The sequence below is a fragment of the Gobio gobio genome, assembly GCF_949357685.1.
Source record: "Gobio gobio genome assembly, chromosome: 19".
In the NCBI taxonomy this organism is placed as follows: Eukaryota; Metazoa; Chordata; class Actinopteri; order Cypriniformes; family Gobionidae; genus Gobio; species Gobio gobio.
The window spans coordinates 46,870,002-46,880,831 of record NC_137112.1 but is presented as its reverse complement, the minus strand read 5'-3'; the positions used below and the strand labels follow the sequence as shown (position 1 = coordinate 46,880,831).

General features: G+C 40.2%; 1 protein-coding gene across 4 annotated transcripts in view; it reads left to right on the top strand.

Moving 5' to 3' along the window:
• iffo2b (intermediate filament family orphan 2b) overlaps nucleotides 1-9,536 on the top strand; it is a 69,415-nt gene extending 59,879 nt beyond the window's left edge. For 2 of the 4 annotated variants that reach the window (XM_079844283.1, XM_079844285.1), the window contains 4 exons: nucleotides 998-1,157; nucleotides 3,223-3,312; nucleotides 4,310-4,434; nucleotides 6,213-9,536. In XM_079844283.1, coding sequence (XP_079700409.1) covers nucleotides 998-1,157; nucleotides 3,223-3,312; nucleotides 4,310-4,434; nucleotides 6,213-6,318 — 481 coding nt within the window. In that variant the 3' untranslated portion in view covers nucleotides 6,319-9,536. The remainder of the gene's footprint in view (nucleotides 1-997; nucleotides 1,158-3,222; nucleotides 3,313-4,309; nucleotides 4,435-6,212) is intronic. The other 2 variants (XM_079844286.1, XM_079844284.1) reach the window with 1 other exon arrangement.
• Nucleotides 9,537-10,830: the final 1,294 nt, after the last annotated feature.

Genomic DNA, 10,830 nt, shown 5'->3' with positions numbered 1-10,830 from the left:
GTCACTTTACCATGTGACAGCAGCGAGCAGGCTCCTGATTGGTTAACGCGACACGAATTGACGCCAAAGTTCAGATTTTTCAACTCGGGCATCAGACGCGGATTCGCTTCAAATGCGTGAATGCACAAAAAGCACAACTTGCGCATGGCGCGCGTATCACGCAAGTTGCTCAATTCGCATCCAATTTGCGTAATTCGCGCAAACTATCGCGTCCATTGCGCACATCGAGCCGCGCGTCAACGCGCCTTTCCATTCATTTAACATTGAAATCACTCGCTCCTGACGCTCTATTCGCGTTTGGTGTGAACGCAGCATAAAGAACAATTGTGACCCTGGACCACAAAACCAGTCATAAGGGTCATCAGCTGAATAAATAATCTTTCCATTGATGTATGGTGTATTAGGATAGGACAATATTTGGTTGAGATATAACTATTTGAAAATCTGAGGGTGCAAAAGATATCACTGGGATTTCATGTGTTGCGTGATATCTCTGCGCCCAAGTAGCAGTGCTTCGCCTGTGCTTCCCCATAATATAGTCCCAAGTTAATATCTGCCAAGGAAATCGCCTAGTCTTAATCTGCATCGCTATTTGTACTCGTTGTGATTACGCAGGCCACAAGAAGTAATTAGGTGGGGGTTTTTTTGGATCACTTTTACTCGGGACATGCTAGCTGGCAACATAGGATTCCATTCATTATGCTAAGCTAAGCTAGCGGCGATCCTGCCAAACTAAAACAATGCATGCACTGAGACAAAAATGCATTTGCCCACATATCTAAATGTAGGAAAGATGTTGAATAAGCCCTATTTCTAAAAACGGTGGAGTGTTCCTCTATACATGTGTGTTTGTGTGTGTATCCGTCCTGTTTTGTTTGTCTTCACTCTTGTCTTGTCCGTGATTGTCTTCACTGCCTGCTCTTTCTCTCTCCTCTTTCCCTGTCCCTTTCTTTTCCCTCACGTGCAGACATTGTTCAGATAACTCATTTGTTGCTAGGCGGGAGACGTTTGAGATCGATGATGACTGTGACAGTCTGACATGGGAGGAGAACGATGATACGCTGCTGCTATGGGAAGATTTCACCAACTACAACATGCCCTGCGCCCTGACCAACAGCACCAGTGCTCTCGACTCCAACGGAGACGCTCAAGACGCGGTGAGTTTCATACGCTATATTGCCAAAAGTACTGAGTTCAGGTGTTAAATCACTTCATGGCCACAGGTGTATAAATCAAGCACTAGTTCTGCAGACGCTTCTACACACATTAGTGAAGGAATGGGAGCTCAACTGTTAGTGGTGTTATAACAAAGTGGAAGCGATTGGGAACAACAGCCACGAAGTGAAATCCCAGAGCGGGGTCAGCGCATGCTGAGGGTCACAGAAGTCTCCAACTTTCTGCAGAGTCAAAAGCTCCAGACCTCCAAACTTCTGTGGCCTTCAGATGAGCTCAAGAACAGTGTGTAGAGCTTCATGGCATGGGTTTCCATGGCCGAGCCGCTCATCCAAGCCTTACATCACCAAGTGCAATGAAAAGCATGGGGTGCAGTGGGGTAAAGCGCGCCACCACTGGACTCTAGAGCAGTGATGACCAGTGTTGGGGAAAGTTACTTTGAAAAGTAATGCATTACAATAATTGCGTTACTCCCTTAAAAAGTAACTAATTGAGTTACTTTTTTAGGAAAAGTAATGCGTTACGTTACTTTTGCGTACCAAAAAGTTACATTTTTGTGCAACGGTAAAGAGCTCTTCATACCAAAATTGAAATAATAAGCCCCAGGCTGAGGTAAAAATGCAGATTGACGCATGAACAGTAGAGGGCGCAGCTCTGGATAATGGTAGAATAGGATGCAGGAGAAAAAAGTTTTACCAATAAAAACAAAAAATCGAGTAATTTTCATCATCAAAGGTCAGCAGCAAGACAAATTAAATATAAAGGTAGATTATGCATAAAAATAGTTGTTTTATTTAACATTTAATTATTGCATAGTATTCTGATTTTGCATTTGACTGATTTTATTCATTTTCAGGAGTACAGAATCTTTATTGTGCAAGTGAGATAAATAAATGCTCATATTTAGTCTAGAACTACAATAACCATCATGTTCACACACACGCCTCTGCACTTATTTTTCTCAACATGGGGGGAGGAGAGCTGTCAGTCAAATTAATGTGAAAAAGTAACTGAGATATTTTGTTGTAAATTTGAAAAGTAATGCATTACTTTACTAGTTACTTGGAAAAAGTAATATTATTACGTAACTCAAGTTACTTGTAATGCGTTACCCCCAACACTGGTGGAGACGTGTTCTCTGAGTGACCAATCACGCTTCTCTGTCTGACAATCCCATGGACGAGTCTGGGTTTGACGGTTGCCAGGAGAACGGGACTTGCCTGACTGCATTGTGCCACGTGTAAAGTTTGGTGGAGGGGGGATTATGGGGTGGGGTTGTTTTTCAGGGGTTAGGCTTGGCACCTTAGTTCCAGTGAAAGGAATTCTTAATGCAAGACATTTTGGACAATTTCATTCTCCCAACTTTGTGGGATCAGTTTGTGGACGGCCCCTTCCTGTCCCAGCATGACTGACCAGTGCACAAAGCGTCGCTCCATAAAGACATGGAAGAGCGAGTTTGGTGTGGAGGAACTTGAGTCCTGACCTCAACACCTTTGGGATGAATTAGAGCGGAGACTGAGAGCCAGGCCTTCTCGTCCAACATCACAAATGCGCTTCTAGAAGAATCCCCATAAACACACTCCTAAACCTTGAGGAAAGCCTTCCCAGAAGAGCTGAAGCTGTTAGAGCTGCAAAGGGTGTTTTCTATTTGAAAATACTGTAAAATGTAATTTATTTCTGGGATCAAAGCTGCATTTATCATCATTACTCCAGTCTTCAGTGTCACATGATCCTTCACAAATCATTCTAATATGATGCTCAAAAAAAAGGTATCAGTGATGAAAGCTGTTGTGCTGCTTCATGTGTGCAAACCATGGGATTATTTGATGAACAGAAAGTTCAAAACAACATTATATATTGGAAATAGAAATCTTTTGTAGCATTTTAAATGCCATTTTTGATCAATTTAATCCGTCCTTTCTTAATAAAAGTATGCATTTCTTTTGAAAAAAAAGTTTGAACGGTAGTGTATTGTGTTGTCAATGTTGTTCTCAATACATCTGTACAGCTTGAGAGGAAATAAGCCTGTTTCTCTGTTGTGTGTCTCAGGACGGCAGTCTTGGCAGTCTCATCGATGAGACAGAGTCTCTTTTCAAGACCAGAGAGCAGGAATATCAGCAGACAATCGGACAAATTGAGGTTCGAATGTGCCTGTTTTTCCTTCATTGTCCTTCCAAACCAGACTGTGATGGTTGTGATTGTGTTTGCCCTCCCCTACTGACGCAGTTGAAGCTGTCTGGGATGGAATTGTTCTCTTCACCATCCCATGCACTGCAAAAAATGCTTTTCTTACTTAGTATTTTTGTCTTGATTTCAGTCCAAATATCTAAAAAATCTTACATTAAGAAGCATTTACTAGAAAAGCAAAAGTTGTCGTCTTGTTTTGGGGGAAAATAACAAAAAATTAAAGCTACACTGTGTAACTTTTTTAGTTTATTCTTAGCTAAAAACAGTTCTTTCAAAAATATATGTGCTCATTAATGTATATTTACTTCTTTCAAGTAATAAAGTATTCTCGTAAGTTTATAATATGCCATTGAAAATACATACGGGTGAGGGTTCGAATGCCGGTCGCCATGTTGCGCCTCCATCTTGAAAGTACATCAGCCAAAGAGGGACATACCCGTAAATTCAAGCTTCGCCTTTCGCGTTTCAACACTCGATGGAACCGTGGCGAATGTGGACGAGGTCGAACTGGAAGCCATGTTAATCTTGGACTAAATCGGCCACCGTAGGAGTTAAAACGAAATCGGAATTGACAGGAACAGAAACTAATATTCACTGGATGGTCATATACCTTTTCACCACTAGATGGGGGAAAATATCACACAGTGTAGCTTTAAGGGAGTTTTTGCCTAAAATAAGCAAAATAATCTGCCAATGGCAAGCAAAATAATCTTAATTCAAACAGAAAACAAGATTATTTTGCTTACCCCTTTGCCAGATTATTTTGCTTATTTTAGGCAAAAACTCCCTTCATTTTGAGTTATTTTCCCCCAAAACAAGACAAAAACTTTTGCTTGTTAATGTAAGATTTTTTAGATATTTGGACTGAAAACAAGACAAAAATATTAAGTAAGAAAAGCATTTTTTGCAGTGTGCCAGACATATTTTTAGCGTTCTCTCCCTCACACAGGAGGAGTTGGCGACCGCTAAGAGTGACATGAACAGACACCTGCATGAGTACATGGAGATGTGCAGCATGAAGCGAGGGCTGGACGTGCAGATGGAGACGTGCCGGAGAATGATCAAGGGTGGCAGGTGATCTCAGAGAATACAGCTTCACTAAAGGCATTTTGCTAATGACAGCAGTTTATAGTATGCCTACTTTTTGTAGTATTCAAAAGTGCTAAAGCCTAACAGAAGGGCTTTTCACACTTTAACTAGTTCATTGTAAACCCCGGGAAACGAAACCCTGGGTTATCTTGCATGCTTCATGTTTCACATTGCTCATAATTTACCCAGGGTTAAAGGGTTAGTTCACCCAAAAATTAAAATTCTGTCATTAATTACTTACCCTCATGTCGTTGGACACCTCCGTTCATCTTCAGAACACAAATGAAGATATTTTAGTTGAAATCTGATGGCTCAGAAAGGCCTCCATTGGCACAATGCACTTTACTTGACCCATAAAAGCTACTAAAGACCAGTGTTGGGGAAAGTTACTTTGAAAAGTAATGCATTACGTTACTTTTGCGTTACTTTTTCTCACCTGGGCTGGGCTTGCTTTTGTTTTTGTTTATAACAAAAAAGTTATATATTTGTGCAACGGTAAAGACCTCTTCATACCAAAATTGAAATAATAAGCCCCAGGCTGAGGTCAAAATGCAAATTCCCGCATGAACAGTAGAGGGCGCAGCTCTGCTGCCATTCTGGATAATGGTAGAATAGGACGCAGGAGAAAAAAGTTTCTAGTCTAAAAAATCTAGTAATTTTCATCATCAAAGGTCAGCAGCAAGACATTGGTAAATTAAATATAAAGGTAGATTAAATGCTTAAAAAATTTTGTTTTATTTAACATTTAATTATTGGAGGTTTGCATAGTACTTGCATTTGACTGATTTTATTCATTTTGAGGAGTACAGAATCTTTATTGTGCAAGTGAGATAAATAAATGCTCACATTTAGTCTAGAACTACAATAACCCTCATGTTCACACACACACCTCTGCACTTATTTTTCTCAACATGGGGGCAGGAGAGCTGTCAGTCAAATTAATTAGAAAAAGTAACTGAGATATTTAGTTGTAAATTTGAAAAGTAATGCGTTACTTTACTAGTTACTTGGAAAAAGTAATATTATTATGTAACTCAAGTTACTTGTAATGCGTTACCCCCAACACTGATAAAGACGTCGTTACAAAGTCCATCTCACTACAGTGGTTCTACAATAATTTTATGAAGCGACGAGAATAGTTTTTGTGCGCAAAAAAACCCTAAATAACGACTTATATAGTGATGACGATTTCAAAACACGGCATCATGAAGCTTCGAAGCGTTATGAATCAGTGAGTCGATTCATGATTCGGATCGCGTGTCAAACCGCCAAACTGCTGAAATGACGTGACTTTGGCGATCCAAACTGCTGAAATTTGGCGATCCAAACTGCTGATTCGACTCACTGATTCATAACGCTTCGAAGCTTCATGATGCCGTGTTTTGAAATCGGTCATCACTTTATAAGTCGTTATTTAGGTTTTTTTGCGCACAAAAACTATTCTCGTCGCTTCATAAAGTTATTTTAGAACCACTGTAGTGAGATGGACTTTGTAACGACGTCTTTAGAGCCTTTTAAGGGTCTTGAGAGTGAACCGTGCCATTGTGCCAATGGAGGCCTTTCAGAGCCATCAGATTTACACTAAAATATCTTCATTTGTGTCTGAAGATGAACGGAGGTCTTACGGGTGTCGAACGACATGAGGGTAAGTAATTAATGACAGAATTTTCATTTTTGGGTGAACTAACCCTTTAACCATTAGACAACAAACAAAGTCAGGTCTATTTAAGTACAATATCTCCGACTGTTTCTGATCTCTTCAGAAATTCTCCTTCCATCAGCTCATCCGCCAGCAGTGACTCAGGGAACACTGACGAGATACAAGACGAGTCAGACAAGGACGGAGAGACGGAGGGGCCAATCAGCTGATACCTGCCCAGCCCGGCCCCGCCCTCTTCCCCCCACCGAGCTCCAATCAGCCTTTATACTGAGGGACAGAGCCCACTCCCACAAACCCAAAATCCTGTAGGTGCTTTAACGTCTCCGTGTCAGAGTGGGGCGGAGTTGATGAGGGTTGTTTTTGTGCTTCAACGTCAATATCGATGCGTCACAAGGTGCCACAGCTCTGCTGTTCTGTCCCGGACAGGACAACTATGAATCGGATCAGTCCCAGCCAAAATACAAACACCTGATCAAACCCCAAATCTTGATAAGAATCTGGAAAAAGTTCAGCAATACTGAAAGCCAATCAGACCAAAACGGACTGAATCGAACGCAGAATGATTTCATTAACATTTGTGGCTTTTTATTTTTCTAAAAACAACGGTTTACTGCAGAAACATTTCGCCCTTTTAAGCCCCGAACCCAGTCGCGAATGTGGAAGACAAAACAAGCTCACGTTCTATGCAATCGGCCTCATTTGGCGATCTGTGTTTATGATTTGCCTTTGTTTGCAGCGCAGACGGTTTCATGTGCGGCGCTTTAAAGTGTCTCACGATGTTTACGCACTTCATGCCAGAATCTGTGGAACAGTGTCCCGTCGTTTGGAGCAGCTACCAATGACTATTGAAGCTTTCTCAAGGGTTACACACATCGGTATCTCAAATATTAAAGAGCTATGTGCCTAAATACTGTATATATTGCAGGTTCGTTTTGGATGGCCTTACTGCATTTCCACTACTTTTTAAAGTTGCACTCATTATAATCATTGGGGGAATGATCAAATATATTTTGTTGATTGTATGGGACGAAGTCTAAGCTTATTCTTTGCAAGGCTAAATAGTCAAGAATTTTCGGTGGAGGTTTTAATTGTATATAGGCTATAGCTGCGTCCGAAATCGAGTACCTCTCTACTATATAGTATGCGAAAAACAGTACGCCAAAAGAGTAGTATGTCCGAATTCATAGTATTGGAAAAACAGTACCCGGATGACTTACTACTTCCGGCGAGATTCTGAAGTGCGCATACGATGGACACTTTACTATCCCACGAGATCCCATGATGGGACGCAACTGATGCTGGTAGGTCACATGATCATGACAATATGGCGGATGTAGTACGTCAGGATTACATTCATACTACATTCATTTATACTATATAGAACGTACTTTTTTAACGGTCTCGAAGTTCAAATTCAAATGTAGTACCTACTCACATAGTACGCGATTCCGGACGCAGCCTGTGTCTCAGCTAACAGGGAACGTTCTGCCAAGGTTCTCTAAAAGTTATGGACAAACGTTCTTTCAGTGACATTAATAGAATGTTAGTTTAAAGTTATATAGTATTTATGTTCTCAAAACGTTAGCACAAAAACAGATTTTTAAATGGAAAGGCCCTTTCACACCGGACGCGTAATGGAAAAGCGACGCGGAGAAGCGAATATTTTGTGTGCGAATAGTTCGCGTCAAAACCATTAACATCAGCCGCGACACGAATTTGTGACGTTTCAGAGCTCCAACATTACAAAACATTCACCGCGACCGCTGAGAAAACACGGACACTTCATCTTCCAGTGAAGATGAGCTTTTCGTTTTATTTAAAAGACCGAAGAGAAGGTTTTGGGTGCACTCAGTCTTAGGGCGTTTTCACACCTGAAAGTCCGCACCAAGGTCTGAACCGAAGTTCATGTTTTGATACATTTATACATTCGGTTAGTTTTGGTTTGGTTTCACATTGCAATTATGCGAGCGCACTAAAGAACTGAACATGACACACTTGCGTCCACTCGTCTTCATCTGTGTGGGCGGCATCTGGACATTGATTGGTTTGTAAACGGATGTGCGTCTGACGCGTCTTTGACAAGAGTGAATGAACGGACGCATATCGTTGCAACTATTGAACAGTGCACATTGCTTGACTATTTTCTTTTCGTTACGTTTAAAAGTGGACATTTCAAGCTTTATATTCACATATTTCTCATGTTTGTGAGACGAGTAGCTGCTGAGTTTGGGATTATTCGCTCCAGTTCATGTGAAAAGCATATGATCGCTCCCGCGATTATTGTCTGCTATAGACTATTTGCTTCTTATTTATTAAATCCAGGCAATTATCACTTTAAAGAAAGGCTTTCTAAGCAAAATCATACAAAATTTCTTTCAAAATAATTTCTGACCTTCTGTCTTCTGACGTATTGCACATCTTTTCACTTTTCATAATCAATGTAGCCTAGATTGAATTTAAAAACAACAATATTTAAACATAAACAGGAACTTCCTGTAAATGCTCTGAAAGTACGAACCATACAGAAAACGCTTTCACACTAGAAACGAACCAAACCTTTGTTCAGTTTGATCCGGCTACCAAATTTCGTCTGTTTGGTCCGGACCGTGGTACAGGGTAGGTTTCACACCTGTAATTTTGATTCGGACCAAACTGAAAAGTCCGAAAATCGGGACCAAACAAGGTAGGTGTGAAAGCGCCCTTAAAGAACAGAGAGTCTGAAGGGGAGTCTGCAAATCTTGTACAGGAGCTAAAACTTTATCATAGCCGGTTCCGCTCTTACTTTCAAATGTCCGTGGGACAATCTGACAGAGACAGTAGCACCACATCTGACGACACACACACACTTCAGGAACCGATTGATCCAGAGCTGCTGTTTCCAGTTGAGTCACAATGTAAAAATTTAAGTGCCACAGTCGTACTGACGGAAACACAATCACTTTCTATAGTCGCTTTAGAAAGAACGAGTTTTGCCTCAAAAGGTGATGATATCGTTGTCTGTAGCCTACAGTGGGCAAACACAGCTACATCTGTACACCTGTAACTACAACTACAGCTGTAATCCTGCGAGAAATGCCATACCTGGCAAAGGTTAATGTTGAGTGAATAGCTAATGACATCAACTGGACATTTCGTGACCTTTGTTTCCTTGTATGTGATTGGTTTAAGCCTTTTCTGTTGCTGCAGAGTTTAAAAAATCGACATTGAAACGGAAAAAATAGACTTCGTTTTTTTTCGCCGCAGCACATTCGCATTCGGTGTGGAAGCACTCATCACACAAACAGCTGATAAGAAAATAAAACCATCGCGCAAATTATTCAAAATCGCGTCCAGTGTGAAAGGACCTTTCCTCTTTGTCTCGAAATGTTCAGAGAACATTCAAATGTAACAATTCCAGAACGTTTGTGAAATGGAATGTTCCATTTTTAAAACATAAAAAAACTATGAAGAGAAATTATGAAATTTGAAATTTGTTGAAAATTGGGTTTATCTGAAATTATACCCATGTCTATAAAGCATATGATTATTGGAGCGCGAAAATGCGTATCAATAATACGAGTGTGCAATGTCATGGGATGTATACGTGCACATGGCACGCAGTTTTTCACGTGTATATGATACGCACTTTATGCCGTATTATACACACGACCCCCCCCCCACCCCATCCTACCCAAGAGCGTGTCAAATACACGCCATAAAGTGCGTATCATATGCATATACATATTCCATGACATTGCACACTCGTATTATTGATACACATTCTCGTGTGATCGTGTTGGACTATTGGTTGCCCTCAGGCCAGTTGTTCAAAGGTAAACTGATCGGATTTCGGTTATCGGATTGGATCAAATCTTGAAAATGGGTTGTTCAAAAGGGAAAGAAGGAATCTGAAATCAGATTAGATCACGGAATCCAATCCTAGTTTTAATCTGGATCAAACCTTCAGTTTGTGTTGTTCAAAACTTGTCAGTAGGATTTGGATAACTTTGATAAAAAACAAACAAACGGGGGGTAGGATTTCAAGGCGATCTCCAGGAAGAAAATGTAGTAAAACTTTAAAACTGGTCAAAAAAATACAACATTTGTATCATATAATACACAAACACATTATTTTATTTTACTCTTGATTAGTGAGGCTAATTGTTAAAGTAATAAATTAGAAGTAGAAATTAGGCTACCTATTAAGTCTTTCGGTAGCCTACAGTCAAAGTAAAAAAAGATTTAGCCACCATAAAATAATCCCCAAACAGCTGTAAATATCAACCAAAAATAATATATAACAATTTTTATCACTTATAAGACTTTTTACTTCTTATCAATTATAAGAGATGAACCAGTCAAAAGTTGGATACGCAAAACTTTTCTGAGAGAACGCAAAAGCTTTTGAATTTTTTTTTTCCCCAACTCTTTTTTTCCATCACCATGTCCCTTTAGGGGCTCCGTAGAGCACTAGTAATCCAGATTTGGTCATCTGAAAAGGTGTGTATCTGGATCAGGGTGATCCAATCCAATTTTGCTTTGAAAAACCGGCACAAAAGTAAGATGGATTACCTGATCCTGGATAGCACAACATGGGATTTCCAAATCCAGATCATTTTGATCCAGAATAAATGTTTTGAACAACTGGCCCCTAATGATGGTTCCATACAGATTCAGGGTTTTCACGGATATGGCTTATAACATTTATAAAATCGATGAGGTTTAATGGCTTTTGTGTTTGT